This window comes from Canis lupus, chromosome X (genome assembly GCF_003254725.2).
Source record: "Canis lupus dingo isolate Sandy chromosome X, ASM325472v2, whole genome shotgun sequence".
In the NCBI taxonomy this organism is placed as follows: Eukaryota; Metazoa; Chordata; class Mammalia; order Carnivora; family Canidae; genus Canis; species Canis lupus.
In genome coordinates, this window is record NC_064281.1 from 106,808,189 (window position 1) to 106,829,619 (window position 21,431).

The following is a 21,431-nucleotide window of genomic DNA, read 5'->3' on the forward strand; positions in this document are numbered from 1 at the left end:
TCATCCCCTCAGGCTGAGCCCTATGATCAGCTGAGGGGCTGCGTCAGGCAAAACAAGTAAGAAATGGAGAGTCTACAGGGTGCTGGCTGGCTCAGTTAGTGGAGCATGCGACTCTTGATCTCGGGGTTGTGAGTTCAAGCCCCATGCTGGATATAGAGATTACTGAAAATACAGAATTTTTAAAAAAAGAAGAACTGGATAGTGTAGAAGACAGTTATAAATACCAGCTAGAGGCCTGTGACCTGCTGAGGACCTAGGATATACTATAAGCTGATCATTTAAAGTGTTCCCACACTTCAGGGGGAAAACAAACAGACAACAAATTATCCTTTTAAATGCATAAAAAATTTTACTAACAGAAACTTATAACATTAAAGTTCCAATGCCTTTTCTTACTCTCAATAAGATAATTTTATTAACGAACATGTGCTAGAAAGCATCAACAATATCCAGTTCTATTCTAGGACAGCAAACTGGTTCTGGTTACTCACTGATAATTTTGATAACAGAATTATAAGTTTGGGGTGTGATTTGTCTTTGTTGAGGAAGTAGTCAGATTCTAATTTTTCTAGTACCTTCTCCAGGTGCCTTATTAAGTCTTGCCTTTTAAATCTGAAAATAAAGAAACAAGTCATTAACCAAAAGACACCCAAAGAATCCACAATGTGGGAAGCTCTGTGGGGGAGAGAAAGGGGAGCTTACAATCTACATGGGAATAGAAAATGGACCATCATGGTAAGGGATGAATCTGTAAACAAAGAATGTCAGTTCACAGTCAACACCTACCTCAAACTCCAGTATGAATAGAAGTCTCCTTGAACTTGGAAGAATGAGACTCAGACAATATCAATCTAAACAACTAGAGACAACATGAACTCTGAATGATAATGACCAGGGTTTGAGAAATGCCAGGCAGGGCCTGATCCCACCACGTGCCCAGCACTGCACTGGGCCCAATGTGCTATAGAGTTTCTCTCTATACCCACCTTGCTGTTCCCTTGACGGAAAATACAGCAAATTTTTTCCCGCAATTCCAGAGGTCCTTGCACTCCTTCAAGCAATTTGAAGACTCTTTCATATTCTGGAGATATTCAAAAAGAAAACCTTCAGTGTTTATAAAGTACGAAGAGGAAGTAGAACTCAACCTTGGTGTCTCAGCAATCATCCAAGGGCTAGAATGTTACAGAGCACATGTGCTCTCAATGCTTACATCTGGACACCCAAACATAACCACCAATGGAACTCTGGGACACAAAAACCAATTAAGAGATGAAAAAAAAGAACAAAAAGGTATACAGGGACATTTTAGTATAAGTAAAGAGGAATCATCCTAAATTATGTGAAAACCCAAGTCTGACAAAGGATGAGCCTCAAGAGGTCAGTTGAATCTAGTCTAAATCAGAATGGGAAAGACCTCCTGTAGTTTCACTGATAAAAATTCTTAACCTACTTTGTCCAAAACGTTGAATTTCCTTCTTTAATTGTTGTTTCATTTCAGCACTGATTTCCACTGGTATCTGCAATTTATCTGGCATTTCTCCTGACACAGACATTCCTGTGACCTTGGGGTCATCTGCAGAGAGACAGGTGGTAATGATTCTTCCCACCAGTGCATTACTACCAGGTTCCTGAAGCAGCCCACCCTTGATGACACTGGTTAAGTCATGAGGCAAAGAATCAAACTGACTGTGTGAAATGCCATCTCCTGCCATATTCATAAGCTCTGGTGTAACAGATGTTGACAAGAAGCCATCAGGTGGGGTTTGACCACTTTCCCTCCCCTCCCCACGGATACTGTGAAGGACAGGTGCATCTGGAAACCAGATTGAATGTGGAGCTGCAATCATGTGCATTTCAACAACCCCATACAGACATCCATGTGCTCCACAGTCTCTAAAATTTTCATTCATAGCAGGAGGCCAAACCAGACAGATGTATTAGACCTGAAAATTTGACCTCACAAAAAATATTACAACAAGGAAGTCTCCTATATTCTTGGCACTATGCATGCACACAGAAATGTACTATAATCAATTAAGAAACATTCGCAGAACCCTGGCACTCATGACTAATGTCACCTTGATGCCCTCTACAAGGTGAAAAGTTGAACATGTCACTTGATATCAGGATGCCTGATAACTGGCACTCCATCACTAAAAATTCCAGCCAGTAAATGATTATCCTCATCTGTCTTTTTCTTCTCAGACCAATTATTTTGTACACCAAATCCAACACATCTATTTCATTTATTCATCCTCCTCTGGCCCAGGCACCATGCCAAAAGCTGGGAGATTGGCAGGGAATGAGACAAACACAACAGACAGAAATGATCCCTACCCTTATGGAACTTAAATCCTCATAAGGAAGTCAGATGGTATGTGTAAAATGGGCAAAATGAATAACACAGTTTGACATTGTGTCAAGAAGGAATTAAGCAGGGATGTGATGGAGAGCAGGAGGGGAATCCTCCATGAGTGCCTGGTTAAGCAGGGCCCTCTGAGGAGGTGACCCCTGGGCAGAGCTGGGAACAGAAGACAGAACCGGCCTGTGCACACACAGAAGAGGAGTTCCAGTGGCCATGAGGGCCATGCAGGGCCCCTAGGAGGGGAGGAGCCAGGGCCAGGAACCAAACGATAGAGACAGAGACAGCAAGGAGAACACAGAGAGGACATGTAATGGCAGGAGAGGATGGCAGGGCCAGGTCATGTACCATGTGTAGATAACGGTGGGACTCAGGAATGACGACAGTATTAAGAGGAAAGAGAGAAAAGCAGAAAGAAGAATGAAAAGGCATATTCAAAAAGGAGAAAGAAACCAGTAGAGTGCAGAGTTTGGGAATCCAGGAAAGTTTCTAGGAAGGACATATGAACACCTGGTCCACTGTGGCTGAGAAATTGACGACAGTATCACCCAAAGCCGGTAAACTTGATAGAAACTGCTCCCACGGAGTGAAGGAGCCAGAGGCCAGGCTGCCTTAGGTCAGGTCTGGAAGGGGAGGGGAGGACAGACATCCTCACCTTCCAAGGACATGGCTGAGCCCCCAGGGTAGGACACTCCCTCTCCTTCCTGTTTCATTGACAGCAGGGCCATGCTCATCATTCTCTTAGATGGAGGAGGACTAATGGGTTCTCCACGACGTTTCATTTGATTTTCAGGCCCAACAGCAAACTCCTCTGCTTTATCGGACATCTTTCCTGAGAAGTATCATGAAACATGTTCCATTAGTGACAAAATTGCTACCATGCCAAAACTGCATTCTACCTATGGATATGCAACATGCATCTGCATCATTTATGTGAATGTTCCTAGGGGCCAATTTTACTGGGCCCCACAAACACGTTGTTCTCTGGAAATCCAGCCTAATTTCCATCCAGTCTATGGGAAAACAGAAGAAACTAATGTACAAGTGTAGTCCAAAGGCAAACACTGTACCTGACCAATCAGTTTGCTTACAAAATGTGGACCTCTCAGGCAGTTTAAATAAACACATGATTACATCTTTGAGGAAGTATAAACCATTCTGTGAAAACTGTTATCAGGAAAAATAACTCCATTTCCTTTCCTTATTTGATTTAAATGAATATTATCAGTATTGACTGAGTCTTCACAGAATGCCCCTTGTAGAGGGTAAAGGGAGATGAGTTGGAAATCTTTAATCCAATTGCTTCCAATGGCAGGGAGTTCAAACATGTCAGTATAGGAACCATGTGATGGGCACTTTTCAATGTTGCTAATAGATAAAATGGGACATATCAGTATGACAGACTAGCTGAAAGGTTTTCTAATCCTAGAATAACCCCTACATTTGCCACAACATTTTGGTATCAACTTGTGGTCAACACCCGTTCTGAACTATGGACAGTTCTCATTCAGAAGAGTGCAAAGGGGGAAATGATTGTCATGGAGCTTTTCATACCAGCCAGGTCCTCTTCTAAATGGTTTCCTTGTCCTGACTTATTTAGTATTTCACTAAATACTAATTGAGAGCTATAATTGCGGCAGAAATTCGGGGACAAGGTAAGGAGAAGATGTGCAGTCAGAAGGGATCCGCAAGCCCAAAGATTCTAAGGATTGGTGGGAGAGGTTGGCCATACAGGTGCTTCTCCCGGGTCACTAGGAGACAATCTTCAGTATCTATTCATGAATATTCTCTGGCTTTAAACAGACCATCTTATGACAGTGCTGAGATGAGGAGGGAGTGGTCAGCATAATGAGCTGCCAGAACAAGAACTGAAGGTCACTGAAATCCCTGACAGGAGGCTTCAGGTGCAATGGTCAACCACATTCAAAAATAACCCAGGAAACAGGAATGACTATCAAAGCATTTCAGTCTGCTCACTACTTCCCTCACCCTGCAACTGATATGCTTGTTTATCAGTGGATCTCTTGTAAAGGTGGTGAGTGCAAATCCATTTTTCTGAAAACTATCATTCCCTGAAAACTCCTTTAGTAACATTCTTTTTTTTTTCCATCCTAGACATGGACATTTATTAAGGCTCTGGCACCCGCCCCAGCAGCCGCCCCAGAGCAGAGTCAGTCACAGCTGGGTCTAGGGCTGGCACTGCTGTTGGAAGCGTCTCATTGTTCTCCTTACCCAGGGCATGAAGGCCGAAATCCTGGTGAAGACTGCTGGAGGAGTCCTCCTCCCATCTCCATAGGAGACAATACCCTGGGCCACACCGTTACACACCAGGGGGCCTCCGGAGTCGCCCAAGAAGGCGGACTTCCGGGCCCTTGGGCTTCCCACACAAATCTGTGTTTGGCCGTTGAAGAAACTGAAGCGACGGGAGCACCTCGAATTGTTCTGCATGGTCAGCTGCACCTCATGGAGTTTGTTCGTTCTCCTGTTGAGGCCCACCAGGCCCCAGCCCACCACCGTGCACGTAGTCCCGGGTCTCAGCCCGGCCTGCGCCCGAGGCAGGGGCACCAGCCTCCTTTAGTAACATTCTAACTTCAAAATGCTAATTGCATTTAACTTTAAATACAAAATTTTAATTGCAGTTGAAGCGAAAATGTTGACAATCAGGGCCTGGACTAAAGTGGCTGTGTGAGGATTGAGCAGCATGGGAGCCTAATCCGTTCTGAAACCCCACTCCAGCCCAATCCAGAGAACATCCTTCCTTTGCTTTCTCAACACTTCTGTCTGGCATCATCCATTGTATCAGCTGAGATAAAATAGAGACACTTATAGAAAAATAGAGCTTACCAAAATTTTACTAGAGAAGAAGGAGAAAGTCTGACAAATCCTGTATCTGACAAAACAATTAAAAAAAGTAAAAATCTCCTATCGTGAAGACTTCCCTGATGAGTTCTACAAATATTTAGAGCAAAATAATATCAGTGTTATACAAACTCTTGGACTAGTTCCCAACTCATTTTATGATGCCAATATAAAACCTGACACCAGGGCAAGATGGCGGAAGAGTAGGGTCCCCAAGTCACCAATCCCCACCAACTTACCTACATAACTTTCAAATCATCCTGAAAAACTACGAATTTGACCTGAGATTTAAAGAGAGAACAACTGGAATGCTACAGTGAGAAGAGTTCACGCTTCTATCAAGGTAGGAAGATGGAAAAAAATAAAGAAATAAAAAGCATCCAAGGGGGAGGGGCCCAGCAAGGAGCCGGGCTAAGGCCCTGTGGCGAGTGCCCCCAGGACAGGAAAGCCCCGCCCCGGAGAACCAGGAGCTTCACCAATCTTTCCGGAGGGAAGGGCGCTCGCAGGGAGTTGGAGCAGGATCCCTGGAGGGGCGGGGATGCCCTCAAGCTCCCAGGGGAACTAACAGAGGACCTGCGCCCCTGGGGGAAAGCGAGCCACACACCACTGAGCTCCCTAAAGGGCTGCAGCGCCCATCCGGCTGGGCCCGGGAGCAACTCGGAGGCGGCTCGGGAAGAGGCGCCGTGCAGAGGGGGGCTGTGTGGCCCCAGGAGCACCTTGGGCAGCGACTTGGGCAGAGGCTCCACACGGAGGGAGCTGCACTGCCCAGGTGCACGATTCCAGCAGCGCAGGCCCCGGAGCCCAGGGGTGGGGAGACACAGCCCAAGATCCGGTGCTCCCCCCGGGGACAGGCAGAGGCCGGGAGTGCACAGGACAGCAAGGACTCCCCTGACGCTGGGCGGCCCCGAGCTGTGCAGATCAGCGGCCCCCACCCCCAGAGCATCCAGGCCCCTGCGGATTAGGAACTGCCATAGTTACTGTGGGAGCTGACTCTAGGGCTGGAGAGCTGGCCATCTCCACTGTTGTTGTTCCTCCTGGGGCCTCACAGGATAAACAACCCCCACTGAGCCATGCACCAGGCAGGGAGGCTGAGCAGCTCCCCCAGGTGCTCACACTTGAGAATCAGCACAGCAGGCCCCTCCCACAGAAGACCAGCTAGAAGGACAGGGGGAAAGCAAGTTATTGACCAAGCAACACTGGAAAGTTTCGGGGGAAGATGAGGGATTTACAGTATATAGAATCAGACCATACTCCCCCTTGTTTTTGTTTCCTGTTTCCTTCCCCCAGCCCCGTATTTTTCTTTTTTTCTCTCCTTTTTTTTCTCTTTTCTTTTTTCTCTTCTCTCTTTTTCGCCTTTTCCCAGTACAACTTGTTTTTGGCCACCCTGCACTGACCAAAAAGACTAGAAGGAAAAACACACCTCAAAAGAAAGAATCAGAAACAGTCCCTCTCCCACAGTTACAAAATTTGGATTACAATTCAATGTCAGAAAGCCAATTCAGAATCACTATTAAAAAGCTACTGGTGTCTCTAGAAAAAAGCATAAAGGATTCAAGAGACTTCATGATGGCAGAATTTATATCTAATCTGGCAGAAATTAAAAATCAATTAAATGGGATCCCTGGGTGGCTCAGCGGTTTAAGCACCTGCCTTCAGCCCAGGGCATGATCCTGGAGTCCCGGGATCGAGTCCCACATCAGGCTCCCTGCATGGAGCCTGCTTCTCCCTCTGCCTATGTCTCTGCCTCTCTCTCCCTCTCTCTGTGTATCTCATGAATAAATAAATAAAATCTTTAAAAAAATCAATTAAATGAGATGTAATCCAAACTAGAGGTCCTAACGATGAGGGTTAACAAGGTAGAAGAACGAGTGAGAGACATAGAAGACAAGTTGATGGAAAGGAGGAAAACTGAGGAAAAAAGAGACAAACAATTAAAAGATCATGAGGATAGGTTAAAGAAAATAAATGACAGCCTCAGAAGGAAAAAATCTACATTTAATTGGGGTTTCCGAGGGTGCCGAAAGGGACAGAGGTCCAGAATATGTATTTGAACAAATCATAGCTGAGAACTTCCCTAATTTGAGGACAGAAACAGGCATTCAGATCCAGGAAATAGAGAGATCCCCCCTAAAATCAATAAAAACCGCTCCACACCTCAACATTTAATAGTGAAACTTGAAAATTCCAAAGATAAAGAGAAGCTTAAAGCAGCGAGAGACAAGAAATCTCTAACTTCTATGGGGAGAAACATTAGATTAACAACAGACCTCTCCACAGAGACCTGGCAGGCCATAAAGGGCTGGCAGGTCATAGTCAGGGTCCTAAATGAGAAGAACATGCTGCCAAGAATACTCTATCCAGCAAGGCTCTCATTCAGAATAGAAGGAGAGATAAAGAGCTTCCAAGATAGGCAGAAACTGAAAGAATATGTGATCACGAAGCAAGATCTGCAAGAAATACTAAGGGGGATTCTGTAATAGACGAAGTCCAAGGAAAGAATCCACAAAAACAGGGGTATCATGATGACACTAAATACTATCTTTCAATAGTAACTCTGAACATGAATGGGCATAATGACCCCATCAAAAGGAGCAGGTCAGACTGGATAAAAAAGCAAGACCAATCTATCTGCTGTCTACAAGAGACTCATTTTAGACATAAGGACACCTATAGCCTGAAAGTAAAAGGTTGGAGAACCATGTATCATTCAAACGGTCCTCAAAAGAAAGCAGGAGTAGCCATTCTTATATCAGATAAACTAAAGTTTATCCTGAAGATGGTAGTAAGAGATGAAGAGGGACACTATATCATACTTAAAGGATCTATCCAACAAGAGGACCTAAAAATCATCAATATTTATGCCCCGAATATGGAAGCTGCCAAGTATATCAATTAATAACCAAAGGTAAGACACACTTAGATAATAATACACTTATACTTGGTGACTTGAATGTAGCGCTTTCTACAATTGACAGGTATTCTAAGCACAACATCTCCAAAGAAACAAGAGCTTTAAATGATACACTGGACCAGATGTATTTCACAGATATTTACATAACTTTACATCCAAACTCAACTGAATACACATTCTTCTCAAGTGCAAATGGAATATTCTCCAGAAGAGACCACACACTGGGTCACAAATCAGGTCTTAACCAATACCAAAAGATTGGGATCGCCCTCTGCATATTTTCAGACCAACATGCTTTGAAATTAGAACTAAATCACAACAAAAAGTATGGAAGGATTTCAAACACGTGGAGGTTAGGACCATTCTGCTAAAAGATGAAAAGGTGAACCAGGAAATTAGAGAAGTATTAAAAAGAATCATGGAAACCAATGAGAATGAAGATACAACCGTTCGAAATTTTTGGGAAGCAGCAAAAGCAGTCCTGAGGGGGAAATACATCGCAATACAAGCATCCATCCAAAAACTGGAAAGAACTCAAATACAAAAGCTAACCTTGCACCTAAAGGAGCTGGAGAAAAAGCAGCAAATAGATCCTACACCGAGCAGAAGAAGAGAGTTAATAAATATTCGAGCAGAACTCAATGAAATAGAGACCAGGAGAACTGTAGAACAAATTAACAAAACCACTAGTTGGTTCTTTGAAAGAATTAATAAGAGATAAACCATTAGCCAGCCTTATTAAAAAGAAGAGAGAGAAGACTCAAATAAAATCATGAATGAGAAAGGAGAGATCACCACCAACACCAAGGAAATAGAAACGATTTTAAAAACATATTATGAACGGTGATGCACCAATAAATTAGGCATTCTAGAAGAAACAGAAGTATTTCTGGAAAGCCACAAACTACCAAAACTGGAACAGGAAGAAATAGAAAACCTGAACAGGCCAATAACCAGGGAGGAAATTGAAACAGTCATCAAAAACCTCCCAAGACATAAAAGTCCAGGGCCAGATGGCTTCCCTGGGGAAGTCTATCAAACGTTTAAAGAATAAACTGTACCTATTTTACTAAAGCTGCTCAGAAAGATAGAAAGAGATGGATTACTTCCAAACTCGTTCTATGAGGCCAGCATCACCTTAATTCCAAAACCAGACAAAGACCCCACCAAAAAGGAGAATTATAGACCAGTATCGCTGATGAACATGGATGCAAAAATTCTAACAAGATACTAGCCAATAGGCTCCAACAATACATTAAGAAGATTATTCACCATGACCAAGTGGGATTTATCCCCGGGATATAAGGCTGGTTCAACAATCTTAAAGCAATCAATGTGATTGATCATATCAGCAAGAGAAAAAAACAAGAACCATATGATCCTCTCAATAGATGCAGAGAAAGCATTTGACAAAATACAGCATCCATTCTGATCAAAACTCTTCAGAGTGTAGGGATAGAGGGAACATTTCTCAACATCTTAAAAGCCATCTACGAAAAGCCCAAGCAAGTATCATTCTCAATGGGGAAACACTGGGAGCCTTTCCCCTAATATCAGGAACAAGACAGGGATGTCCCCTCTCACCACTGCTATTCAACATAGTACTAGAAGGCCTAGCCTCAGCAATCAGGCAACAAAAAGCAATAAAAAGCATTCAAATTGGCAAAGAAGAAGTCAAACTCTCCCTCTTCGCAGATGACATGACACTGTACTTAGAAAAGCCAAAAGACTCCACCCCAAGATTTCTAGAACTCATACAGTAATTGTGCAGTGTGGCAGGATACAAAATCAATGCCCAGAAGTCAGTGGCATTTCTACACACTAACAATGAGGCTGAAGAAAGAGAAATTAAGGAGATGGAAAAATATTCCATGTACATGGATGGGAAGAATTAATATTTTGAAAATGTCAATGCTACCTAGGGAATTTACACATTTAATGCAATCCCTATCAAAATACCATGGACTTTCTTCAGAGAGTTGGAACAAAATCATCTTAAGATTTGTGTGGAAATCAGAAAAGACCTCGAATAGCCAGGGGAATATTAAAAAAGAAAACCATAGCTGGGGGCATCACAATGCCAGATTGCAGGTTGTACTACAAAGCTGTGGTCATCAACAAAGTGCAGTACTGGCACAAAAACAGACACATAGATCCATGGAACAGAATGGAGAATCCAGAAGTGGACCCTCAACTTTAGGGTCACCTAATATTTGACCAAGCAGGAAAGACTATCCACTGGAAAAAATACAGGCTCTTCAATAAATGTGCTGGGGAAAATTGGACATCCATATGCAGAAGAATGAAACTGGACCATTCTCTTACACCATACAAAAAGATAAACTCAAAATGGAAGAAAGATCTTAATGTGAGATAAGATTCCATCAAAATGCTAGAGAACACAGGCAACACCCTTTTTCAACTTGGTCACAGTTACTTCTTGCAAGATACATCCATAAAGGCAAGAGAAACAAAAGCAAAAATAAACTATTGGGACTTCATCATGATAAGAAGCTTTTGCACAGCAAAAGATAACGTCAACAAAACTAAAAGACAACCTACAGACCGGGAGAAGATATTTGCAAATGACGTATCAGATAGAGGGCTAGTTTCCAAGATGTATAAAGAACTTGTTAAGCTCAACAGCAAAGAAACAAACAATCCAATCATGAAATGGGCAAAAGACATGAAGAGAAATCTCACAGAGGAAGACATAGACATGGCCAACAAGCACATGAGAAGATGCTCCCCATCACTTGCCATCAGGGAAATACAAATCAAAACCACAATGAGATACCACCTCACACCAGTGAGAATGGGGAAAATTAACAAGGCAGGAAACCACAAATGTTGGAGAGGATGTGAAGAAAGGGAAACCTTCTTGCACTGTTGGTGGGAATGTGAACTGGTATAGCCACTCTGGAAAACTGTGTGCAGGTTCCTCAAAGAGTTAAAAATAGGTCTGCCCTACGACCCAGCAATTGCACTGCTGGGGATTTACCCCAAAGATACAGATGCAATGAAACGCCGGGACACCTGCACCCCGATGTTTCTAGCAGCAATGTCCACAATAGCCAAACTGTGGAAGGAGCCTCAGTGTCCACCAAAAGATGAATGGATAAAGAAGATGTGGTTTATGTATACAATGGAATATTCCTAAGCCATTAGAAACGATAAATACCCACCAATTGCTTTGACATGGATGGAACTGGCGGGTATTATGCTGAGTGAAATAAGTCAATCGAATAAGGACAAACCTTATATGGTCTCATTCATTTAGGGAATATAAAATATACTGAAAGGGAATAAAGGGGAAAGGAGAAAAAATGAGTGGGAAATATCAGAAAGGGAGACAGAACACGAGAGACTCCTAACTCTGGGAAACAAGAAGGGGTGGTGGAAAGGGATGTGGGTGAGGGGGGTGACTGTGTGACGGGCACTGAGGGGGGCACTTGATGGGATGGCACTGGGTGTTATGCTATATGTTGGCAAATTGAACTCCAATAAAAATAAAGAAATAAAATAAAATAAAATAAAACAAAATAAAATAAAAAGAACCTGATACCAACATCTGACAAGGACATGAGAAGAAAGGAAAATTACAGAATGATGGGGGAGGGGCAAGATGGCGGAAGAGCAGGGTCTCCAAGTCACCTATCCCCACCAGAAAATCTACGAATTCGGCCTGAGATTTAAAGACAGAACAGCTGGAATGCTACAGTGAGAAGGGTTCATGCTTCTATCAAGGTAGGAAGACGGGGGGGGGGGGGGGGGGAGGGAAGAAATAAAGAAACAAAAGGCATCCAAGGGGGAGGGGCCCCACGAGTGCCCCCAGGACAGGAAAGCACCTTCCAGGAGAAGCAAGAGCTTCACCAATCTTCTGGGGAGGAAAAGTGCTCGCAGGGAGTTAGAGCAGGACCCCAGGAGGGCGGGGCTGCCCTCAGGCTCCCTGGGATACTAACAGACACCTGCGCCCCGGGAAGAGTGCGCTGAGCTCCCTAAAGGGCTGCAGCACGCGGACCGCTTCAACCGGGAGCAGCTCAGAGGGGCTCAGGCGGCGGCTCCACGGAGAGGGAGCTGCACAGCCGGGAGCGCGAACCCAACAGCACAGGCCCGGGAGCACTGGGCGCCGGGGACACAGCCCAGGATCCAGCCTACCCCCGGACAGGCAGAGGCCAGGAGGGCCCAGGACAGCAAGGAAGCTCCTGCCCCAAGCTGAGCAGATCAGCGGCCCGCCCCTGGAGCCTCCAGGCCCCTGCAGACTGAGAGCTCATTAGTTACTGCGGGAGCTGAAGCCAGGGCTCCAGAGCTGGCCGCCACCACTGTGGTTGTTCCTCCTGTGGCCTCATGGGATAAACAACCCCCACTGAGCCTGGCACCAGGCAGGGGGCAGAGCAGCTCCCCCAAGTGCTAACACCTGAAAATCAGCACAACAGGTCCCTCCCCCAGAAGACTAGCTAGACGGACAAGTTCCAGGGGAAGTCAAGGGACTTAAACTATACAGAATCAGAAGATACTTCCCCGTGGTTTTTTTTTTTTTTTTTTTGCTTTTTGATTTCTGTTTGCTTCCCCCTCCCTTTTTTTCCTTTCTTTCTTTTTCTATCTCTTTTTCTTCTCTTTTTTCTTTTTTCTCCTTTCTTTTTTCTTTTTCTCTTTTCTTTCCTTCTTTCTCTCTTCTATTTTTCTCCTTTTCCCAATACAACTTGTTTTTGGCCACACTGCACTAATCAAAATGACTAGAAGGAAAACCTCACCTCAAAAGAAAGAATCAGAAACAGTCCTCTCTCCCACAGAGTTACAAAATCTGGATTACAATTCAATGTCAGAAAGCCAATTCAGAAGCACTATGATAAAGTTACTGGTGGCTCTAGAAAAAAGCATAAAGGACTCAAGAGATTTCATGACTGCAGAATATAGATCCAATCAGGCAGAAATTAAAAATCAATCAAATGAGATGCAATCCAAACTAGAAGTCCTAACAATGAGGGTTAATGAGGTGGAGGAACGAGTGAGTGACATAGAAGACAAGTTGATGACAAGGAGGGAAACTGCGGAAAAAAGAGACAAACAATTAAAAGACCACAAGGATAGATTAAGGGAAATAAAAGACAGCCTGAGGAAGAAAAACCTACGTTTAATTGGGGTTCCCGAGGGCGCCAAAAGGGACAGAGGGCCAGAATATGTATTTGAACAAATCACAGCTGAAAACTTTCCCAATCTGGGAAGGGAAACAGGCATTCAGATCCAGGTAATAGAGAGATCCCCCCCTAAAATCAATAAAACCATTCAACACCTCGACATTTAATAGTTAAGCTTTCAAATTCCAAAATATCAATCAATTAATAACCAAAGTTAAGACATACTTAGATAATAATACACTCATACTTGATGACTTCAATCTAGCACTTTCTACACTCAATAGGTCTTCTAAACACAACATCTCCAAGGAAACGAGAGCTTTAAATGATACACTGGAGCAGATGGATTTCACAGATATCTACAGAACGTTACATCCAAACACAACTGAATACACATTCTTCTCAAGTGCACAAGGACCTTTCTCCAGAATAGACCACATACTGAGTCACAAATCTGAACCGATACCAAAAGATTGGGATCGTCCCCTGCATATTCTCAGACCATAATGCCTTGAAATTAGAACTAAGTCACAACAAGAAGTTTGGAAGGACCTCAAACACGTGGAGGTTAAGGACCATCCTGCTAAAAGATGAAAGGGTCAACCAGGAAATTAAGGAAGAATTAAAAAGATTCATGGAAACTAATGACAATGAAGATACAACCGTTCAAAATCTTTGGGATGTAGCAAAAGCAGTCCTGAGGGGGAAATACATCGCAATACAAGCATCCATTCAAAAACTGGAAAGAACTCAAATTCAAAAGCTAACCTTACACCTAAAGGAGCTAGAGAAAAAACAGCAAATAGATCCTACACCGAGCAGAAGAAGAGAGTTAATAAAGATTCGAGCAGAACTGAACGAAATCGAGACCAGAAGAACTGTGGAACAGATCAACAAAACCAGGAGTTGGTTCTTTGAAAGAATTAATAAGATAGATAAACCATTAGCCAGCCTTATTAAAAAGAAGAGAGAGAAGACTCAAATTAATAAAATCATGAATGAAAAAAAAAATAAAATCATGAATGAGAAAGGAGAGATCACTACCAACACCAAGGAAATACAAATGATTTTAAAAACTTATTATGAACAGCTATATGCCAATAAATTAGGCAATCTAGAAGAAATGGATGCATTCCTGGAAAGCCACGAACTACCAAAACTGGAACAGGAAGAAATAGAAAACCTGAACCAATAACCAGGGAGGAAATTGAAGCAGTCATCAAAAACCTCCTAAGACACAAGTCCAGGGCCAGATGGCTTCCCTGGGGAATTCTATCAAACGTTTAAATAAGAAACCATACCTATTCTACTAAAGCTATTTGGAAAGATAGAAAGAGATGGAGTACTTCCAAATTCGTTCTATGAGGCAAGCATCACCTTAATTCCAAAACCAGACAAAGACCCCACCAAAAAAGGAGAATTATAGACCAGTATCCCTGATAAACATGGATGCAAAATTCTCAACAAGATACTAGCCAATAGGATCCAATAGTACATTAAGAAAATTATTCACCATGACCAAGTAGGATTTATTCCCGGGACACAAGGCTGGTTCAACACTCGTAAAACAATCAATGTGATTCATCATATCAGCAAGAGAAAAACCAAGAACCATATGATCCTCTCATTAGATGCAGAGAAAGCATTTGACAAAATACAGCATCCATTCCTGATCAAAACTCTTCAGAGTGTAGGGATAGAGGGAACATTCCTCAGCATCTTAAAAGCCATTTATGAAAAGCCCACAGCAAATGTAATTTTTAATGGGGAAGCACGGGGAGCCTTTCCCCTAAGATCGGGAACAAGACAGGGATGTCCACTCTCACCACTGATATTCAACATAGTACTGGAAGTCCTCGCCTCAGCAATCAGACAACAAAAAGACATTAAAGGCATTCAAATTGTCAAAGAAGTCAAACTCTACTTCTTCGCCAATGACATGATACTCTACATAGAAAACCCAAAAGCATCCACCCCAAGATTGCTAGGACTCATATAGCAATTTGGTAGCATGGCAGGATACAAAATCAATGCCCCAAAATCAGTGACATTTCTATACACTAACAATGAGACTGAAGAAAGAGAAACTAAGGAGTCAATCCCATTTACAACTGCACCCAAAAGCATAAGATACCTAGGAATAAACCTAACCAAAGAGGTAAAGGATCTATACCCTAAAACTATAGAACTCTTCTGAAAGAAACTGAGGAAGACACAAAGAGATGGAAAAATATTCCATGCTCATGGATTGGCAGAATTAATATTGTGAAAATGTCACTGTTATACATCCAGGGCAATTTACATGTTTAATGCAATCCCTATCAAAATACCATGGACTTTCTTCAGAGAGTTAGAACAAATTATTTTAAGATTTGTGTGGAATCAGAAAAGATCCCAAATAGCCAGGGGAATTTTAAAAAGGAAAACCATAGCTGGGGGCATCACAATGCCAGATTGCAGGTTGTACTACGAAGCTGTGGTCATCAAGACAGTGTGGTACTGGCACAAAAACAGACACATAGATCAATGGAACCGAATACAGAACCCAGAAGTTGACCCTGAACTTTATGGTCAACTAATATTCGATAAAGGAGGAAAGACTATCCACTGGAAGAAAGACAGTCTCTTCAATAAATGGTGCTGGGAAAATTGGACATCCACATGCAGAAGAGTGAAACTAGACCACTCTCTTTCACCATACACAAAGAGAAACTCAAAATGGATGAAAGATCTAAATGTGAGATAAGATTCCATCAAATCCTAGAAGGGGACACAGGCAACACCCTTTTTGAACTCAGCCACAGTAACTTCTTGCAAGATACATCCACGAAGGCAAAAGAAACAAAAGCAAAAATGAACTATTGGGACTTCATCAAGATCAGAAGCTTTTGCACAGCAAAGGATACAGTCAACAAAACTAAAAGACAACCTACAGAATGGGAGAAGATATTTGCAAATGACCTATTAGATAAAGGGCTAGTTTCCAAGATGTATAAAGAACTTGTTAAGCTCAACAGCAAAGAAACAAACAATCCAATCATGAAATGGGCAAAAGACATGAAGAGAAATCTCACAGAGGAAGGCATAGACATGGCCAACAAGGACATGAGAAGATGTTCTGCATCGCTTGCCATCAGGGAAATACAAATCAAAACCACAATGAGATACCACCTCACACCAGTGAGAATGGGGAAATTAACAAGGCAGGAAACCACAAATGTTGGAGAGGATGCGGAGAAAAGGGAGCCCTCTTACACTGTAGGTGGGAATGTGAAATGGTGCAGCCACTCTGGAAAAATGTGTGGAGGTTCCTCAAAGAGTTAAAGATAGACCTGCCCTACGACCCAGCAATTGCACTGTTGGGGATTTACCCCAAGGATACAGATGCAATGAAATGCCAGGACACCTGCACCGATGTTTCTAGCAGCAATGTCCACAATAGCCAAACTGTGTAAGGAGCCTCAGTGTCCATCGAAAGATGAATGGATAAAGAAGATGTGGTTTATGTATACAATGGAATATTACTCAGCCATTAGAAATGACAAATACCCACCATTTGCTTCGACGTGGATGGAACTGGAGGGTATTATGCTGAGTGAAATGAGTCAATCAGAGAAGGACAAACATTATATGTTCTCATTCATTTGAGGAATATAAATAATAGTGAAAGGGAACATAAGGGAAGGAAAAAGAAATGTGTGGGAAATATCAGAAAGGGAGACAGAACATAAAGACTCCTAACTCTGGGAAATGAACTAGGGGTGGTGGAAGGGAAGGAGGGCCGGGGGTGGGGGCAAATGGGTGATGGGCACTGGGGGGCACTTGACGGGATGAGCACTGGGTGTTATTCTGTATGTTGGCAAATGGAACACCAATAAAAAGTAAATTTATTATTAAAAAAAGAAATGAAAATTACAGAATATTTTTCCCTCAAAATAGATACAAAAATTCTAAACAGAAGGTTAGAAATGAAAAACATGAATAGACAATAAAAGATAGACATCATGTCACAATGTAGTGTCTTCTATGAAGGCAACATTGGCTTAAAATTTGAAAATCATTCAATGTTAAGTATATTTAGGGAAAAAACAAGAACAAATTCCATTATTAATTTTATAGATGGGTCCAAGTTCAAGAGTTGCTCATGATTAAAAATGATCAGCAACTTAAAATAGAAGTCAGTTTCCTTATCCTAATAGAGAGTTTCAACCTCAAAGAATCCTACAGCAAACGTCACTTAATGGTAATAAACCACTTTTTACCTATATTTACACCCAAGCCAAGGATGTCCACTATTTATTCAAGGATATATGGGAGTCATTAAAAGTGCAGCAGTACTAAGAAAATATATTAAATACAAATTTTGGAAAGGAGGAATCAAAAATGGCACTCACAGATGGCATTTTTTTGAACATAGAATATCCAAAAGGATATAAAACAATTAGAGTTAATAGGTGAACAATAGCCAAGTTACTGGATGTAGACGCAAGAACCAAAAACCATATCTATTTCTGTGCAATAACAGAATTAGTCAGAGAAAGAAATTTAAACTACCATTGAAAACAGTGTTAAGATCATCTAAACCAAAAGAGTAAATGTAATGAAGGCTGTGCTGGAGCACTACACATAAAACATAAAACTTCACCAAAATGTGTTAAAGACCTCAGTAAATGGGGAGATAGAAATTTTGCATGGATTGCAAGACTCATTACTAATCATTATTGTCATTTCTGTCCAGAATAATTATTGCAATCATATTTAAAATGTAAATAATTTTTTATTTAAAATTGAAAATTTTGGGTGGGAATTGGTGAGCTCATAGTAAACAGTATATGAATATCAAAGGGCTTAGAGTAGCTGAGACCATCTTTAATCAAAAGAACGAAGCTGGAAGATGCACAGTGCTAGGGAGCTGACTCTGTGGTATTGGAGTAAGGGTAAGCAGAATCACCAGTGTGACAGGACAGAGAGTCTAGAAATAAAGCTGGAAATAGCAGTTTCTACATTGCTGATATTGGGGCCTGCAAAACTTTGTGGTCATTCAGTACATCCATCTGCTCCCTATGGGGAACTGTGCCTCTGCTCTGACCTCCTTCTTGGCCATACAACATCACTCTCCAACAAATAGGAGATCTAGAAGAAAACTTAGGATATTACCTTCGTGGCTTTCGAGTAGGCAAAGCTTTTGAAAAGAATAAAAGCCCTGACCATGAGAATAGATCAATTAGACCTAACTGAGAATTTCTGTTCATCAAAAACACACTATTAAGAGAGTGACATGGTGGGGGGGGAGGGGCGGCGCCTGGATGGCTCATTTAGTTATGGGCATGACTCTTGATTTTGGCTCATGTCATGACCTCAGGGTTGTGGGATCAAGCCCCATGTTGGATTACAGGCTGGGCATGGAGCCTACTTGAGATTCTCTCTCTCCCTTTCTTCCTGCCCCTCTCCTTTGCTCATGTGCATGCTCTCTCTCAAAAAAAAAAAAGTAGAAAATGACAAAACAAAACAGATCGGCAGAAGATGCACAAAATTAGGTATTTAAATACATGTAAATATAAATATATGTTGAACTACAAATCAATTTTAAAAATACAAATATTGGAAAAATAAAAAATAAAAAAAATAAAAAATACAAATACAAATATTGGGACGCCTGGATAGCTCAGCGGCTGAGCATCTACCTTCAGCTCAGGGCGTGATCCTGGAGTTCTGAGATGGAGTCCCACATTGGGCTCCCTGCATGGAGCCTGCTTCTCCCTCTGCTTATGTCTTTGCCTTTCTCTCTGTGTCTCTCATAAATAAATAAATAAATAAATAAATAAATAAATAAATAAATAAACAAACAATTAAAATTAAATATAAGTAAATAAAAATACAAATAGCACCGTAAAATATGGGTAGAATCCTGGAAAGGCTCATCATAAAAGACATACATGAATGGCCAATAAACCACATTAATCACCACAAAATAAATTTAGTCATAATGAGAGATCCCTGCAAACCCACCAGGGTGGCTGAGATTTAAGATTGCCTATATAGCAAGTATTTGTGACTATATAATGCAATGAACTCCTATGTATTGTCATCCCCAGTTTCTCACCTTGATGCCCAAAGTCATACTTAAAAATTTAGATTGAACCCTTGCAAGACAGACACACAAATCAAGAGAAGTACTCCAATCCAGGCTGAGACAGAGCATCCAAGTAAGAACAAACCACCCCAATGTGCATTACAGCACCCAATTAAGACCTCAATGCAGACTGGGACAGACCATATCAGGGAGAATCCACCCCCTAAGGCCGACACAGAGCCCCCCAAATGCTCCCCAGCCAGGGCTGAGATACCCTAGCCAAGGAAGTGTAGCCCCTACCCCCTACCTGAGGGAAATGAAGTGCCCAAGGAAGCACCTCACCTAGGGCTGAGAAGGGGCACTGAAGGCACAGCCCCTCTTCTGGGGAGAGATGGGCCTTCCCAGGGAGAGTCTCAGCTCCCCAGACCTCAGAGGGAGCGCCAAGAAAGAGCCTAAAGCCCCAGTGCTGACAAAGCATCCAAGGCGAAGTGCTCTCCCTACCAAGACTCAGAGCCCCCTATGGAGAGTTCCCTCCAGTCTTAAAGCATCCAAGGAGCAGCACCCATGAAAGACTGAGGGATTGTCAGGGATTGAGATTCTCCACCATGGACCAGCTGAACACCCGAAAAGCCCAGCGTCACCATGGCTGACACAAAGCACCCAAGGAAAAGAGCGCCCTGGTTCTGAGCTAAGCACCAAGAAGAGTGTCTCACAGGCTGAGGTAGACGCCCTCAGGGAGAGGAACCCAAGGGCTGGGGTAATGCACCCCAGGAAACATTCCCCTCACAGAACTCGAATGGAGCTTCAGGAAATACTCCCTCCTTGCCCCTGCCACCCCGCCCTCCCTCTCCACTGCCCTTCCCGGGCCCCTCCCCCCGCCGCCCTCCCTCTCCGCTGCCCTCCTGCCCCCACCCACACCCCACCCCTGCTCCCCCCACACCCTGTCCCCGCCCCCCCCACACACCCCGCCCACCGGGTCGCCGCTCTCCCCCATTTCCTCTCTGCTGCCCTCTCCACTGCCGCCCCACAATTCTTCTCCGCTGCCTTCCCCCCAGCCCCCTGCAGCCCACCCCACCCCCCGCCTCCCTCTCCACTGCCCTTCCCCCTGCCCCCCGCCCTCTTCTTTGCCACTGAACCCCCAAACCCCCCAAATCTCCACCTCCCCTGAACACCCACCTCCGGCATAGGATTAAGATAATCACCCAAAGTCGCGTCCCCACACGGGTCCTGAGAGAGTTCCACAAAGAAAGTCCCTCGCAGAACTCGGAGACAAAACCAAGGAACAGCCTCCTCTCCAACATGGCGGAGATAACCTGCCCAGAACATGCCTCCCCCTGAGTTCAGATCACAACCAAGCAAATGCCTCCACAGGCTGAAGTAGATCCCCCGGGAACACACCACAGCCAAGGAAAAGGCACATCCAGGGCACAGAGAGCCCCCAGGGAAAAAGAATCCACACTCCCAGTGGGAAAATCCTCACCTTGTTCCAGGAGCCCGTCGAGCACCTCACACAACGGCAGTAACGCCTCTCAGGTGGAACTTTCTAGAAAGCGCCCTCTGGGAGTTCCTGGAAATACGCCCCCTGGGGGGTCTGGGAGTGCTGTGCACAGATTGCTGCCATGGGAGAAGACGCTGATGTATTACTACTGCCCCAAGGAGTGTAAGGGAAGCTGCAGGCCATGGGAAGCTGCTGACCACACTGCCCTGCAGCTATCCGTCCTCTGAGAAGCAGTGGGTGGTGCGGAGCCAGCTGCTGGACAAGCCATGAGCCTCCTCAAGAGACTGCCCTGCCAGAATCAGGAAGCGAGTCTTTCCTGCTGTGTTTTAGGCGCCCCCTGCAGGCAGAACTCGGTCACACAAGCCACAGGAAAAAAAAAAAAAAACATTTAAAGGAACCAGAACATTTTTCAACGGGTTAAGCTAGCATTGTGAATTTGGAGCTAAGAGGGAATAAATCAAAACTGGTGTCCCTTATTTTTTTTATTTTGTTTTTATTTTTTAATTTATTTTTTATTGGTGTTCAACTTGCCAACATATAGAATAACACCCAGTGCTCACCCCGTCAAGTGCCCACCTCAGTGCCCGTCA

The 21,431-nt window shown here is 43.4% G+C and overlaps 1 protein-coding gene across 1 annotated transcript; it reads right to left on the minus strand.

The window, feature by feature from the left end:
- Window positions 1-329: 329 nt before the first annotated feature.
- On the minus strand, window positions 330-20,685 carry LOC112668501 (integrator complex subunit 6-like). The gene is made up of 5 exons (XM_035711600.2): window positions 20,546-20,685; window positions 3,018-3,194; window positions 1,451-1,573; window positions 987-1,081; window positions 330-612 (listed from the first exon to the last, which is right to left on the minus strand). Exons 1-5 carry the CDS (start codon window positions 20,667-20,669, stop codon window positions 607-609), a joined length of 525 nt encoding a protein of 174 aa, XP_035567493.1. The 5' UTR covers window positions 20,670-20,685; the 3' UTR covers window positions 330-606.
- Between the last annotated feature and the right edge of the window lie 746 nt (window positions 20,686-21,431).

Coding starts and splice junctions, on each gene's coding strand:
- LOC112668501 (XM_035711600.2), bottom strand. CDS start 20,669: ATGTTCTGGGCAGGTTATCTCCGCCATGTTGGAGAGGAGGCTGTTCCT. Junction 1,574..3,017: donor CTCAGCCATGTCCTTGGAAG/GTGAGGATGTCT, acceptor GTCTCTCTGCAG/ATGACCCCAAGGTCACAGGA. Junction 1,082..1,450: donor AATTCAACGTTTTGGACAAA/GTAGGTTAAGAA, acceptor GAATATCTCCAG/AATATGAAAGAGTCTTCAAA.